This window comes from Cystoisospora suis, assembly GCF_002600585.1.
Source record: "Cystoisospora suis strain Wien I chromosome Unknown contig_853, whole genome shotgun sequence".
NCBI lineage: Eukaryota > Apicomplexa > Conoidasida > Eucoccidiorida > Sarcocystidae > Cystoisospora > Cystoisospora suis.
The window spans coordinates 1-15,943 of record NW_027153654.1 but is presented as its reverse complement, the minus strand read 5'-3'; the positions used below and the strand labels follow the sequence as shown (position 1 = coordinate 15,943).

The following is a 15,943-nucleotide window of genomic DNA, read 5'->3' as shown; positions in this document are numbered from 1 at the left end:
TGCGGAGAGAAACCCTGCTGGGAACGGGGAAGTACTCTGCACCTGCCGGGCATGTTTAACGCCCTGGTATGTCAGCGACCCAAGCACTGTTTCGGCGATGGCCATCTCAAAGGCTTTGGGCATTACTGGCTCCGTTTCCTCGCCTAAGCATGTTGCAGTTGGAGACCAGAATTACAATCAGGAATATACATGGTTATGCGCGCGTAAGGCGACTAGGTATAGAGCAGGTCTTCCTCTTCAGGTAAGTGTTCAAGATGACTGTCGCGACACTCGTCCCGTCATCTGACTACACACTCGGGCCACGCTCTGACCACACTGCTTTCAGACCCAGCGGAGTCACATGCTCGTTCTAGCCTGAGCTTTCTGACCTTCCTTTTCCTTCCTCTTCTTCGAGCAACTCAGCTGCAAGGATGAGAGAGTCACTGCCGAGAAACATACTTGCGACCACCTGGCCTCGCCTACGGATCCGAAAGGGGGTGGGGCCTCAGAAGAGGGGTTTGTCGCCACAGGAACTGATTCGAGATGCTTCGTGCGCTGCTGGGTAATGTAAACTTCATTTTCCTGTCTGGGAATGCTCACTTTTCTGCACCGGATAAAAAAGAGTTGGAAACTACGAAGATCCAGGGTTGCTGTTGTCGGGGATTCGCTTTCCTCTCCTTGCATGCAATCTTCCTTCCCATACGGATTATGTGCATGCGTATGCGTTGTGTCTTTCCTGCAGCCAGGGCGCTATACATAGGTTACTTACTGGATGAACAGCAGCAGCACACAACCTCAACGACGGACGGGCTGGTAGCTCTTTTTTCCCACCACTCGCGGTCGTTCGCGCCGGCTTCGTGCTTTCTGTTGTGTGTTTCTCCCAGTTGTGTTGGGACATCAGAAGTGAGGTTGATGTTCCCCAGTCTACCGATGTCATACTCTTTTTCATATAGAATCTCGCCCAAGGATCTTTGGCTTGGTCAACGTTTTGTCGCATTTTCAGTTCCGTCCAACAGGCACTCCACTGCCGAGGGGGTTGTGACGATGGCTTGTGTCGGATGGCTCGCGCGTAGTTCTGCTCAGTCCATCGTGGCAGCGCTGTCTTCTCTCTGCGTTACGTTTTGAATCTCGTTTTCTTCCGTTATGTCTGATTAGGCTCAAGATTTGTCTTTCTCGTGCACGCCACGTGCGGTCACGGGACTTCTTTTCGTCTTGTCTTCTTCCCTGGCTCCGCGCGGACCTCGTCCACCCTTTGCTCTTCTCTCGGTGCTTGTCGTGAGTCTCACTGATTACAGATCTTCAAGAGCAGGCATCAACAACGATCTGCTGCTGACCCGGCGGTTAGCAGAGCCACGTTCCTCTGTCTACTGTTTTCTTTCGAGTTCCTTTCATTGTCTAGTCGCCTTGGTTTCCGTCGAGGGATACCTGTCTCGGGCCTGTTACGCTCGCGACTGATGTCGCCTGAATCATCCTTCTGAGAGGCATTTGTCGATTCGCAACTTGTCCTGTTCCGAAACGATTTTAGTACATCTTGTGCTGTGTTGGATACCTACAACATTACGTGCTGTAGACCGCAGCCACTATCATCACTCTATCAACCGAGATGAGCATGTAAATACATGGAAATACAGGCCTACGTTTGCACCCTACATGAGTGTACTGCTAGCCGTTCTTGTGAAATCGCTCGTGTGAACGTCTACTCAGCTGCGTCCGTGGTGCTGATGATCCAGACCCCCGGAAGGGCTTCGAACAGAAAGGGAGGAGACCTCTGACACAAGTGAAGAAGTAATCTCCTTTCTTTTCTCCCTCTGATCCAGGGCCGCCTCTGTTTCGCCTTGAGTTCGGCCTTTTGTATGACGCGCACGCATACTCGTGGCCGGCGGTGGGAGACTGAGTGGGTGTAGGCACAAGATGCGGTCGCACCGTAGACAACTTTTTCTTCAATTAGGCATGGCATCTGATTTTCCCCTCACCCATAGTGGAAGAAACTCTATATAGGATAGAATGGGAAAGCCTGATAAAGTTTATGGTCCCTTCCTCCCTTCCGAGGAAGGAACCTTCCTCTGTCCCCCCCCGCCACCTCCACCGCCTCCGCTGGTGTATCCTGAGGATTCCCCGTATGAGGCGTGGGACGCTCTTCGTTTACACTTGGGTATGATTATACAGCAAGCAGGGTTTGACTTGAACTTACCAGTGGACGCAACCGCGGCGGCAGTATCTGCTTTTCATGCGGTTTTTCCGCGGTATTTTTCGAAGGAAGAACTCGAAAATAAGCCGACGTGCGTCAGTCGGTGTATGGCTGCATGCCTGTTCTTTGCAGGGAAGTCGAGTGAATCAAGCCTTAGGTTGCGAGAAGCCGTCAACTGTATAGAGTTCTTGAACTGGAAGCTGAAGAAAACTTTCACCCAGGCTGAGAGAACCATTACAGAAACTAATGACGCTACGAGGGAAAAGAAGAGTACGACGGAATCTGAAGAGAGGGAGGGCGGTGAGGCTGTGAGATGTGATAGGAGCCACTCCGAAGTAACGGGTGATGAAGGTGATGTAGAGAGTGGGTCGAGCAGTAAGAAAGTGGACGGTGAGAAGGAAGTGAAGCAGCAACAGGAGGCAAACAAGCCTGAAGATAGAAAAGGAACTGATGAGCAGAGAAAGGACGAAAATCGAGGTGAGGGGGAGAAAGGAGTAGAGGCGAATAAGAATAAAAAGAAGGGTAGACCATTCTCTCGGTCTGGGAAGGCAGCAGCTCCTCCTCCTGCCTTCTTAGATGGATACACACCCGTGGGTATCCTTGATTACTGGAAGTTGAGACACGAGTGTTTACTAGAAGAACAAAGGTTGTGTCAGGCCTTAGGTTTCTATTTAGAGTTGCCTCTATTGCAAGATGTTGTCCTTGAAGCTCAACTTCTTCTCCTCTTCTCACACAAGGAAGCGCACCTTTATTGGGCAATCATCAATGACATAGCTGCCACGCCTCTTATGACTCAGTTCACCTTACCGATTCTACTTGCTGCTGGAGCTATCTGTACGAAAAAACTGGCGAGGCATTTTGCGCAAGCAGAGAAGGAAGAGAGTACAGAGGGGAAAACAAATTCGGAGGACGAGACGAGGAAGGAGAGAAACAAAGAGATAGGAAAACACGAAGGAAAGGAGGGTCAACAGGAAGAGACCGACGGCGAAACTTCTCTTCTGAGCTGTGTTCTACGTACAAAGATTGACGATCTCGATGAGACTGGCAGAAGGGAAAGAAACCCAGGTGATCTGCTTTTAGATGACTATGAAGATGAGGTGGGCTGTGACACCAACAGTGCCCCTATGATATGGCATGAAGATACGGGGGATGTGCTTCAACGTCTTCGCCCTCTCCTTGAAGGGTCGCCTGAGTTCTGGGCTCTCTTCGACGCGAAAAACTCCTCATCTGCGTCTTTCACTCCGGATGCCAAAATAGGGTATATGACTGAAAGAGTGGAGCGTAGCAAATCGTCTGCTTGCGGTTCTCCGAGGACAGAGGGGGAGGCAGAAGGAAATGAAGTAAGAAGAGAAGAAAGACGACGGAAGCGGGAAAAATCCCACCTTTATGTACACCTCGCAGAAGTTTGCAGCCGGCTTATGGCGTTTTATGGTGTTGTGGTGAAGTTTCAGAAAGGTTGGAAAACAGACACATTGCTTTAGCGGCAAATGTCGACCGAGGGAAAAAGAAACGGACTGTCTTCTCAGGCGTTACATTCTCATTTCTGGCAAACAGTTGTGAAGCGTTTCCTCCCTTACCCGGGAAAGGAACTTTCGAGCTCGCGGCCGGACTCCTAAGCAGATTGAAGCTGTACCAGCTAGCTCAGACTTTTGAGAGACCGGTCAGAAGGGCATCCTGAACTAAGGGAGTTACATTTTGAAAGCAGTGCACTTCTGCTACACCGGTTATGCAGTGTCTTTCGTCTTCGTAGTTCGCGTTCACTACGTCTGGTAGTCCATTACTGAGCCAAGACGTGCAGAGAGCAGACCATGTCTCTGATTGTCCCAAGCACGCATGAAAGTTGTGAACGTGTTACTATGAGAGTAACTAGATACGGGCTCAGGCGTGGAGAAGAGGAGTGTTTACACCAGGCTCATATTCATATGTGATGGATATAGCCCAAGCGAGTTTCTCCACGTAATTCTCCGAGATGACGCGGCCATCTCCGTGGGTTACTCGCGCTGTCACGTAAGGGCAATGGACGGCCACAGACGTCACGTTCTCAAACGCTTAAGCAATCCGTACACACAGTCTTGTTGCGTCTCCTGTGAAGACACTGAAGTAATACGTGGAAATCTTCATTCTGCAATGGCTGATGCCACGGTAGGCAGCGTCAGTCCCTTTCTGCGCTCCACGCATATAAAGCGCTTTTCTACGCCTGCAAATCTTCTAACAATTGTAGGATCTGTGCCTCACGCCGAGGCACTTTCTATAGAAACGCAACTCCGGATGGTCCTCCTTCTATACGCGGAAAACCAGAGAGCGACTCTTGGACTTGCGCTACCCCCTGTCAGCTACAAAAAAAGTACTGCTGTTCGGATGACGACCTGCCTCGTGTTGTACCCAACGCCAACGACACTTCTGCAACGCACGAGGGCCGCCCCCCTCTTCAGTGAAACTGCCAGTGTCATTCCAAAGGGCACTTCCCAGCAAATCTTTGCGACACCGTCGAAAGTTCGGCTCTACGCAGCGAAACCTGAGTAAACGTGCGCCGATCAGGTTCTTCACGTTCGATTACCCTGACTCCGTGTGCACCGGAGGCTGCGCCTCGACACTCCCCCACCGACGAGCATACGCCTGCGCGGTTACCCGCATGTATGTACGCTGTGGGTATGTAGCGTGCAGCGACATCGACCTGGCGCCGTTGGTGAGGCTAGCTCATCAGGCATCCCCCCTCAGACACAACCAGGACGACAAAAATGATAGATGAAGCCATGTAAGGTTCCGGAGAAGTTCCACTCAAGCAACTCCGAATCCGGAGAAGCAGGCGATGATAAGCAGGATGCCCCTGACGTTACAGACCTTGTTACCAGCCTGCTCATCCTCGCCCGATTCTCCGCAAAGCAGAGTTGCTCTTTGCCGTCCGGGACCGCCTCATGGTCGCAAGCAATGTGAAGACAGGAATCGCTCCACAAGAACGTCCATGTTTACAGTTGATGGTTTGCCTTGCTGGCGAAATCCGAAGACGGCCGTCATCGCGAACACGACTTGGGACACGCGCGACTTCAACATGTAACAAATGCACACAAAACGCCGCACGACATAAAGCCCCGATGAATACATTTCTCAACACTCGGGAGGGTCAGGAATGTGGTAGATCCACGCGGCTTCTCTCCGGTGCCAATCTTTCTTCCTGGAGTCTGCTTAAAAGAATGCTCCGTACGTAACCATATATTATCAAGGTAACGCGCCATCCGTCGACACAGCGCACTCTTGGCCACTGTCATCCAAAGAGAACTGCGAAGAATGGACAGTGTCTTCAGAAGCCGCGAAACATCTGTATGTCCACGAGAGGACGACGACTCCCTATGAGGGTTTCTCTCACCGTTTTCAAGCGGGCTAGACACGAGGGATCAAATCGGCAGTGCCACAGCATTCAACCAACCGTCTTTCAACCGCTAAGAAAACAGTGAGTGTCTGAAATTGTAGTCCACAAAGTCAACAACCGGACAGCACATCTGTTGGGTACGATGCAGTTCTTGATAGCCTTCCATCAACAACTGCAGAGCGTCTGTTGTACATCAACATCTAGAGCTGCGAAGTCCGAAGGAGGGAATGCCACTCATAAGAGTCTCTTCTTCTCCAAACAGGAAGAAACTTCAGATGTGACGAACTCTGCGAGAGCAGCGGAAGAAAGAAGCGAAGTTCTTCTGCGTCGTCCTTCGGTCCGGTCAATTCTCTCTGACGACAGCAACATCTTTCTTCATAGAGACCGGGAGCCCCCGCAGAGAATTGTCCCACCGCATTCCACCGGGAAGTCAAATCACACCTTTTCACTCTATCCCGGCTTCCTTTCTTATAGGGACAACGAAAAAGCATTACAGAGACTCTGTCGCACGTCTCCTCCGTCCTAGTGTCTTTTCACTCTTGCCGCGCTGTCTAAGGTGGCGCTCCCTTTCCGTCTTCCGGACCTGGGTTGATTCCCTACCGCTTTCTCCCTGTCGTTCAGGTTCTTAGCGAGTTCGCTGACTAGGTGTTTCTCCGCTCATTCATTGTTTTGGCCGACTTACTGACACTTCATCTTTTCCATTTTTCTCATTCAGGCCTTCTTCGGCTTCTCTTCTTCTTCCTCCTCACCTTGATCGGATAACTCTCCGTCCATCACCGCACTTTCAGTTTTCAGGATGCCAGTCCTGCTCCTTCTCCTTGGGAACGCGTCTAAAAGATGTCGCATGAAAGCTTTCACGACACTCTCTCGTGGTGTCACGCCATCCGGTGTACGTACATCCCAGCTCTTCATTTCTACCAGTGCTTCCCCTTCTCCAGCCCCGTCGCTAATCTCACTGGCTATCGTGCCGATATGTTCAAATGGTTTCTCGGCTTCATCAGCAGCTTGTGTGATGGAGAACGCCTGTGGTGTGTCATCTTCTGCTGTACGTCCAGGGCCTATCTCTGGACTGTCAGTAGCCAGGGCAGCAGCCCGTTCAGCTGCCTTCTTCTCTCCACTCCCGATCCCAATTCGTTGAAGCGAGGGTCGTTCTAGAACTTCTACGAGTAAGACGACAGGAAGAACAAGAAAAAGAACCCCTCCAACAAACCCCATCCACACCTCTTCTGGTGAATGGAAGAACAAGGCTGTATAGTATGCCATGTGTAGACAGCATGCAACGAGGAAGCCATAGTATAAGAAAACAACTGTATACACTAGACCGGGAGATGGCCACAGATGGAAAGAAAGAGAACGGATGAAACCCAATGGTGTGGTGTAGTCCATAGTCCCAGTCATCTCTTCCCGCCGGTGAGGTGTACATATAGCTGATGAGGCCAAGCTAGGAGGGCAGTGTGACGAGCGAGCTGCTGAGACTTCAACAGCCATGAAAAGGATTGCCATCACATATAAAACCACATGATCACTGAAATCTCGTCGCCTCCACCAACAGCCTCCCCCACCACCACTTTCTTCTGACTTTTCTTCCTCTCGGCTTCCATCGTCTTCTCCCCCTTCCGCGTTCTGTGTACCATCATCACCTGCCTGTAATCCTATTCTTACGCCCATTGTCCATCTATCTCCATCTTTATTATTCTCGCCTTCTTCTTTACCTCCTGAATCTCCAGTTCCGCATGCGTCGGCCTCCCCCTCCCCTGATACAGCTTTTCCGCCTGCTCGCATACAACGACGGCCACCAAGCTGTTCGCTCAATTGACTGCGGCTATCTTTGTAACCGGTCATCTTGGTGTTCTCTCCTCTGTGCATCACAGTCTCCGGACAAGTGGGGCTCGCCCCCGCTTTGGTCCAGAGCCAACCCTCAATCCAGTTTACTGCTTCGTAGAGTATTGCTCCGCGGTATGCAGAAATGACGGCGAGGAAGAGAGCACGAGGAACGTGGACAAGCGTCAGAGGCTCAGACGCAAAAAGTGAATGTGTCCACCCGGCAAAGAGAATCAGATGCATCTGTAGACCACCCCAACTCAAGAGTCGTCTGTGGAGAAAACGCGAAAAGGGATAACAAGGAGTAGAGAACACTCCGAAGTCGAAGACTAAAGAAGACGGCGGCAATAGAGATGGTAAGGACGTGGACCACGGTGCCCCCGTGAACGATCGCGAATCATCGTAAGAGAAAGATGAGGGAGACTGGAAAGAAGGAGCAGAAGACAATAATGGCTGATTCCCATCAGAAAAGGAATCATGAGGAGGCGCGGAGACAGAAAGAGGGTTCGACGCTTGTGATGAGAAGGAAGCCGAAGTAGATAGTGAAGAGATGTCTTCCTCGGCTGGGTTTCCAATCGCTTTCTGTAGATGTCTGTCGAAACTCTGGAGAAAGTAGTAAGGAAGAAGACCTCCGAAAGCGACTCGAAGAGCATCGATGTATGCGACTGCACGCTTACTCGAGCCCGCAAGGTTTTTCAGATTGCTAGGAAGAGAGAAACGCAACGATGCGGAGGAGAGGAAAGCAGAGGCGGAAGAGGAAGTACGACCCGACATGACACCTGAATGTCTTCCATGAGAAGAAGCAAGGAGAGAAAGGAGAATCGCCTCAAAATCCAACCAACTGCAATCAGGCAGTGGATGCGAACCTGGAGAGGACGAGCTCTTGTTACGGTTACATCGCTGCATCAGCTCTGCGAACGACACATCAAAAAGGGGTATCAGCGAAGAGTTCATGTTGTCCCTAGAATGACCATCTCGAAGGGCGCCTTTGGAACCCTGTTGTTCATCCGGTACGCTAGTGAAGATCGTCGGTCTTTCAGTCCTCTCAAAAAACGTGGAAGAAAGAAAAGAGAAAGACGACGAAACAAGCTGACGAAGCCAGGACAGAGGAGACAAGGAGACAAGTAACCGACGGACAGGGTCATCTGCTTCCGTGCAGACTAAAAGTGGTCTGTCTGGATCGAGAAAGGAAGTTGGCAGGCCGTACTCATGAAAAAAGAATAAGAGGAGATTTCTTGGAAAAGGAGACGGAGAAAAGAAATTGAAAGCTTGGGAAGGCACGCAGGAAGGTGGCTCAGCTTGGAGAAGATCTGTGGAGACATGAGCAGTACCCGGCAATACAGACGATGAAGCAGGACACCGAGTTTTTGAGCCATCTTCGTTGACAGATGCACACGACAAAGAAGAGCTTCCCCGGGAAAGAACTCCTCCATTTCCTTGATGATCAGCAGAATCGACCCTGGAGACTCCTGTGTCTACACACCATCCTGAAAGCAAGTCGAGGCTGACGCGTGAAGACTGGATAGAACAAGAAGCATATACATCCGAGAGGTTTGCTGAAGAAGAAACAGCACGACATGCCGGAGACACGAAGGACGGAGGCCACGAGCAACAACACCCCGAGGAGCATTGAGAATGAAGAGAACTGAAAGCTTCATTCTTACGAGAAGAACAAACACAGTGCTCGGCATGTTTATCCCCTCCCTGACAGAACGAACAGGGTTGAAGAAGACGAGAGACAATCCACGCGGCAACTGCATCGGCTGAGGCATCAACAGAAGAGTTCTGCGTTGCCTTCCTCTTAGACACGGATCGGTCTCCATCTCCCGTGTTCTCCTGCAATACCTCATGCTGATCTTCGTGTGTATGAGAATCTCCGATGGATGGATCCAAAGACTCCATGAGTTTGCACACATTTCTGAAAGAAGCAAGAGAGATGTGGGCTTGCGATAGTGAGAGTCGAGTCGGACCAAACAGCTGCTGATGATACTTTGGAGAATCTTGAGGTCTGAGCCCGGAGAGAGAGAGCACGTTGCTGTTCGTATCATCACCCGAACCACCCGCTGTCTCACTCCCGCATCCGAACAACTCCCAGTAGAGACGTTGCAAAGTCTGACGCTGTAATTCCGCCGTCTGTTTGGGTCGTAAGCGATAAATTTTCTGTTTGTGGTGGAGCGTTCCAAAAAGGAGAACAGTGAAAAGAAGGAATACAAGGAATACAAGAAGAACGTAAAAGAAACATCTTCCTGAAAGTCGCCTAGGAAACGTCATCAAACTCCCCCAGGAGAAAGAAGATGCAAAGGAGCGAGACGACACCGGCTGTTGACTGGTAGTGGATCGTTTGCCTGATGGAAGCTTCGTATCCGCTTCACTGGGAACAGACGTCTTGGGGCTAGATCGAGGGGTAGCCCTGGAACCATCCTGCTTCTCTGCCACTCCATACGCCAGGGCAGGACTAGCCGGATCAACAGCTTCGAGAGATAAATCAGCTCCCTCTCCTTCCCCGCAAGACCTCCCTTTAACCTTTCTTCGTGCATGCATGGCAATCAGATATCTCATGAAACGTCTCCACCCCCCCAGACCCCTTTCACCACCACGTTCTACAGCTCCTTCTGGTTCACGTGATTCATCATCTTCCACAGGCGGCAGCGTAGCCGGAGGGGAGGGGGGAGATACACCATGCAAAATGAAAGAAGGGAAACCTGTCGATGAACTAGGAAACGCCCCCTCAGATGCCCCAAGCAACTCGGAGCGACTAGGCGTGACCGAGAGAGAACTGAAGTCCTCGGGAATATCCGAGGGATTAACCGCGTCAGGAGACACGTATGGAGTCGTGACACTCCCTACAGGAAGAGACCGATGGTGGTTTCCCCGTCCGTTGTCAACGTCCAAGCTGTTCGTTGCGTCCATGAAGCGTTCGCTTAACGATTCTCGGCGGATTACGTCCTTCCCTTTTCGATGTCGTAACTCCCCTTCGTGCTCTCCGGATAGAAACAGTGGGCATTCTTCGCCTCCTGTGTAACTAGGAGTTTTTATGGGCTGTTCTCTGGGACAGCCGGAACTCACCAGCACGGCTCTTCCTCCGCGAGCCGCGCCGCAACCTTCACGAGGAAAGTAACAAGGGGACAGCGACGAATAGAGTGCAGAAGGGACGGAAACATCTCTACGCATTCCACGTACAAGATCACTGTCCAGTCTACTGGAAGAGGGATACTCAGCTGGAGCTTCCCGGTGAGCCCGTCTGCCGAACAAGGATGCCGGAGCGCGAGTATAGTACGAACTTGCTCCAGAAACAGATGAGGGTGAAGATATGGACGATGATGAGAGAGAGGATGGAGAAACATCTCGACTTAGTGATGAAGCAGGAGATAGGTGGAGAGCCAAAGATCTTCGCTGGAACGCTGTAGCTGACGACAGCGGAACAGGAGCTAGACCACTTCGATGTTGTTTCACAGGCTCTGACACATTCGGAATCTGCTCACCGGGGCTACCTCCCAGGTCAGCTAAACGGCATCTGCCGTGGAGCGACTCTGAATGAGGATGAGCAGATGGCATGCTGGGGAAGGACACTGGCTGCAACTGTCCCAGAAGGGCCTGTGAAGACGTCAGATAGCCTTCAGTAGTCCGAGAAGGTCGACCAGGAGGAGAGGAAGAACTCATTGCGGGAGGTAGTGTTCCTGGAGGACGGGAACACGGCGCAGGAGAAGAACGCCCGCGAGCAACGGAGGACTCTGGTATGGTGGGGATACAGGGAAAAATCACACCACGACTGTCAGACTTTGTCAAGCAGCTGTCCGCCTTGTCTAACGCGGCGGGAAGTGGAGGAGATGATGCCAGTGACGACGGAGCCGGGGAAGAAGAAAGCGAATCTGAAGACAAAGAAGCGACTGAAACGGGGGAGTCCGTCTGCCGGTAGGGGCAGGAAGACAAGGGATGCTCAGAGGAATAGCGAGACTGGTCCCCGGAGTAAACAGGAGAAGAAGAACGACGCCGCCCCCATGATTTCAGACAAGCCGGATGTGAGGCGCGCACAAACGAAGCCGACTTGTTTTTCTCTGCTGACGGATGGAGAGGAGAGAGCCGCCGGGTAACGGGCCCTCCCAGCATGGTGATGGTTACCCAGAAGCAGTGCGAAAGGAAAGCCCGGCACTAAAAAAAGAGAGCGAGGCCCCGCTTGAATCCCCCTTGCAGCACAACACCCAAGCAGACGCTTGGAGAGAGTAACAAGACAGAGCACCTTTACCGCGACGTTGGAGAAGCCGGCTCGCAGCCAAGGCAATCCATCTACGCAGCTCACCTGGTCGGAGCCCATGTACTTTAGGCCTCCAGCGTCAGGCCGACCAACGGGCAGCACGTACACGGATAGATAGGCGTACCGGAAAGCATGCAAGCTATGCAGAATACAAGCGAGTATCATCGGTCGCCTCCACGAGATGGAGCTCTAAAATGTGTACCACCTGTCGGTGGAAGCTGCCATGCACTTCCGGAAAAAAAGTAGATGAACGGAGACTGGTCCGCCAACCAGTCTGCCGCTCTAAAGAAGGGGAAAAAGACGCTCGGCCACGAGGCAGCACCACCCAAGCTTAGAGGTACTGCTTGGGACGCGCGGTAAATGGATGTCAGAAAAGAGGCACACACAACCAGCGTAAAAGCGACACACGAGAAAAAATCAAGACAGCCTAGACCGCCGGTCCCTAGCGCCTGGAGGAAACGACCGCAGTCATGTGATTCAAGCGACACCACTCCGAAGCGCGACACTGACGTGAGGGGAGAAGTGCACCGAACGAACCTTGCGAGTCCACAAAGCTAGGCAACATTAGACTCAAACTTGTTCATGACCCCTACGCAGGCTGTGAAAACGCACACGCCTGTGCATGCACATAGTCATATCTTGCAGGCTCTGACGGACAGCGAGCGTGGTGGAATGGGTGCCTTTTTGCAAGAGTCATCACCATGTGTCATGCAGTTTGCGCACTGCCGCAGCGACGACTGCCAAGACGGCTGCGTAAATGATCTTTCGACGCCGCTCATTTCCCTGGAGAGACGCCCTCTGTAACATATGATCAATTTGTGGAAACTCCGCCCCGTTGTGACAGCAGGACGCTGCGCACCACGACAGACTGTTTGACTGGCACTCCACTACTGTGATTGCGGGCTGACAAGTGACATATCTAAAAAGCAGAGCAGTTTCCCCCCTGCTCTCCGCTAGCTTGGGCTGCCCGTTCACAGCAGCACATTCGTCTGTCGAGCTGTATCTGTGTTCAGTTCCGGTGCCACGTCTCACATTATCGCGGTGACTTTGTTCCACGCCTGCTCGCGGTGCGGATAAAAAATTAATCTCCCCACACTGCTGACCTATTACACTCTGCTGCTGGGCGTGTGAAGTGGTCGGGCGGTTTCTTTCACGACTATACGAGGTGTACTGGCCCAGCGGGCCCCGCAGCACAAGTACAGTTGTTAACGCTGGGGCGACTGCGTCACTGGCGCACCTTCCTGGATACGAAGTTTTTGTACGACGAGATGAAGCACGGCAGGGTCCAGCAGGTGTCGTGCGGAATGGAGAACCTGAAGGCAGACTACTAGCAGCGTTTCTGCTCTCATGCAGCGTCCGCAAGCAGCCTGTTAACGCCTCTCCTCCACTCAAGAAACCATCAGCCACGACATCGCGTCCGCGGCTTTTCCAACAGCTCTGAATATCGCTAACGCCGAAGTTGGCACGGTAACAGTGTTTCTAGTGTGTCGCAGCAAACTGGAATCCGATGCTGTCTCACCCACGAGAGGCCCCTGATATGAAACACAAGGCCACTTGAGAGAAAACTCCAGCACGGTCTCTGAGGTCATTAGTTGCCAAACGACGGTACGCACCGAAAACCTAGTAGAATTTCTCTTCTGTTTCATTACTACCTGGTGAACCAGACATCGCATTCTAGAGCGTAGTGACTAGTTGGCCTGTAGCAGGTCTCAGTTATTCTTCAGAGGGTTGAAAGAGGAGCCTCGCCATTTCGTCTTCGACAGACTCGACCCCCCCCAGCACGCGCAAATTCTCTCTGCCTGCACTTATGCACTACAAGCGCCGCTCTTATTCGCGTGACAGGCCACTCCTGTGCTTTGCAAGTGTGGCCACAAAAAAAAAAAAAGTACAACCGACACACGCTCACCCGGCAACAGGCACGCGCGTGAGTCTAGAAAATCGCGCCTCAGTCTGGCCCACGCACACCTTCCCCGGTTAAGTGAAGGATAAAACGGACAGACCAGAATTTCATGGTCTATCGAGTGTAGCTGCCAGAAAGAAATCAATGACGTCTCCAGTCCAGAAACCTAGTTCAAGCTCACTCAGCCCCTGCAAGAGCACCCGGGTCTTCCCCTGGTCGTTGTCCCTGCCGAGTCATTGAACGGAGAGAATGCTTACTGTACATCTCATACGGAACATTTTGCAGCGTCTGCTGAATAGATTGCCACTTCTTAAGTCCGCTGTCGATATTGCAAATACTGCATGGAAAAAGTGCAAATCCCGACGGCGAGCCCTCAGACTGTTACCCCGGATGCGTGCCTCCGGCCGCCGAAGCATTAGAAGGTGACTCCGCCGACACATCGGTGGCCGGGGGCGTTGACGGTACCATGCGTGCGACCATCGTGGCGACGTGCCCAGGTCGATACAAATTTCGACGCCAATCGCGGAAGCTGACACTGTCAAGCATCAAGTTGCGTGGTCCCGGGAAGCGCGTCAGTGGAGAAGGGGCGATAAGGTGCTCACCCGCGAGATATCGCCTCCCCCGGCTTTTAGCTGCGTCCCTCAGGTCTTCAAGCTTTTCCGGGTCAGCATTCTTGAGAAGAGCAACGAATCGCAAGGCAACAGGTGACCCGTCTTCAGGTTCTCTAGGAGAACGGCCGCCAGCCCCGTTACCTCGCAGGAGAGAAGAACCGGAAGAATTCGCTCCGGAGGAGACATGTGTAGGTGGAAGAGGAGATCGTGAACGCGGATGCCTTTCACGAGGTCCTTCCCGCCTAGGGTGCTTCCCTTGTTTGGCACACGCCGCCGGCCGTGGTGTCCTGAGAAGCACCTGAAACATTAGAATAGCCACCAGAACCAGCGTCAGAGCGCGCGATACGTTCTGTCGGACAAACATGGCGCACGACATCAACACCACGGTATCAAAGAGTGTCTCGCCTGAAATGTTGCCACGAGGCCTCGCTGTTTTTTTGATGAAAGCAGCCTTCTCCCACGAGTCCCCGATTCGCTGTTGAGTCATATTCCTGCAGGTTGCAGTACGCATGTCAACTGTTTACCGTCAGCCTCGGTCCGTGGCTTGCGCCTTGGCCGTGTCGCAAATCGCGGCGAACCCCGGCCGGCTAACGGCGGCCGCTCGGGGCTGCCCGGCTGCGTTACTACCCCGCCGAGCGAAGTGGTCGGCGGCAACTGTTCCGAGACACCCCCAGCAGCTGTATCAGCGACCTCGCCCGGCGCGTGTCTTCTCTCTCATGCAGCGAAAGCTTCAGCTGTTCAAACCATACCGGTACTTGCACTGCGCTGGGAAACCATGGCCGGTTGGTATCTCGTGGTTCCGCACTGCTTTTGTGAGGAAGTGCGGTCATGTAAGATACTTGTTCGGGAGAAACACCAGCTGAAGGGAGCGCGTCCGCGAGGCGTTCGGCGTAGCATATGCTACACGCCAGACAAGCACCCTGACCACAGGTGCCCCGGCGGCATATGAAGACAATCTTGGTTCTCTATCGTAGCGCCTTTACCATCGAATTCGATAAAGAAAAAAGCTTTCTGTCCAGTTCTGACTGGTCTGCACTTCTGGTTTTGCCACTGTAAACTGCGTCACACAGACGCCGGCGACAGAGCAAGAACCCTTTTCCACTCTTACATCAAAAAGAAAAAAACTTGCGTTCTTTCCGGGCGGCAACAGTTTCACTCAGGCACGACCCGCGACAACAAGCACAGCCCTCGCGGGACTCCCGGGCCTCCTCCAGGAACGCCCCAAATTCAAAACAAATTTTCGAGACGAGCGCACACAATGTAAAACACTTCAAGCGTTTAAGAAAAGAAAGCATCTTTTTCTCGTCTCTGCTGTGTCCGCGCCAAAACCGAGGCTGTTGCAGAGAACTGACGTTGGTTTGTCTGCTGCACACCCCGCATATAGAACGGCTCTTGCGTTTCTCCATCAAACAACTTAACTGACCCGTCACAACAGATGCGGAAAGCAGGCTGCTTTACTTTCCAGAGCGTCAATCTTCATGACACTCGGACAGCCAAAGAACATCTTGACCTCTTCCTGAAAGGGCGACTGAACGGAAATAAAAAGGGATCTTCTCTTCAGCAGTATCATCTTCGAAAAAAAGTCCCCTCACCTCGTTACAAATGAACTCCGAACAACTGCTTCCGTATAAGAACCCCCAATCATGACTAACTTAGACAGCACGGAGAAAGCAATCCTACTATCCATTCCTAGTCTCGTTGTCCCCAGTCGTCGTGCATAGAGGTCGATCGTCACATCGCGCGTCAGCCCCACGACGCGATAAACATCGGTCGGCATCTACCGCTCCTTCAGCTGTGAGAGGTGGCCAACCAGGAAAGCGGGCGA

At 52.3% G+C, this 15,943-nt stretch overlaps 2 protein-coding genes across 2 annotated transcripts; one reads left to right on the top strand and one right to left on the bottom strand.

The window, feature by feature from the left end:
• The first annotated feature begins 755 nt into the window (after window positions 1-755).
• On the top strand, window positions 756-3,671 carry CSUI_002050 (uncharacterized protein). Its single transcript, XM_068062252.1, has 2 exons — window positions 756-1,254; window positions 2,300-3,671. The coding sequence occupies exon 2, from the start codon at window positions 2,956-2,958 to the stop codon at window positions 3,646-3,648; it is 693 nt and encodes a 230-aa protein (XP_067925769.1). The 5' UTR covers window positions 756-1,254; window positions 2,300-2,955; the 3' UTR covers window positions 3,649-3,671.
• Window positions 3,672-4,360: 689 nt separating this feature from the next.
• On the bottom strand, window positions 4,361-15,943 carry CSUI_002049 (inositol phospholipid synthesis protein scs3p). The gene has a single exon (XM_068062251.1). The coding sequence runs from the start codon at window positions 11,460-11,462 to the stop codon at window positions 6,246-6,248; it is 5,217 nt and encodes a 1,738-aa protein (XP_067925768.1). The 5' UTR covers window positions 11,463-15,943; the 3' UTR covers window positions 4,361-6,245.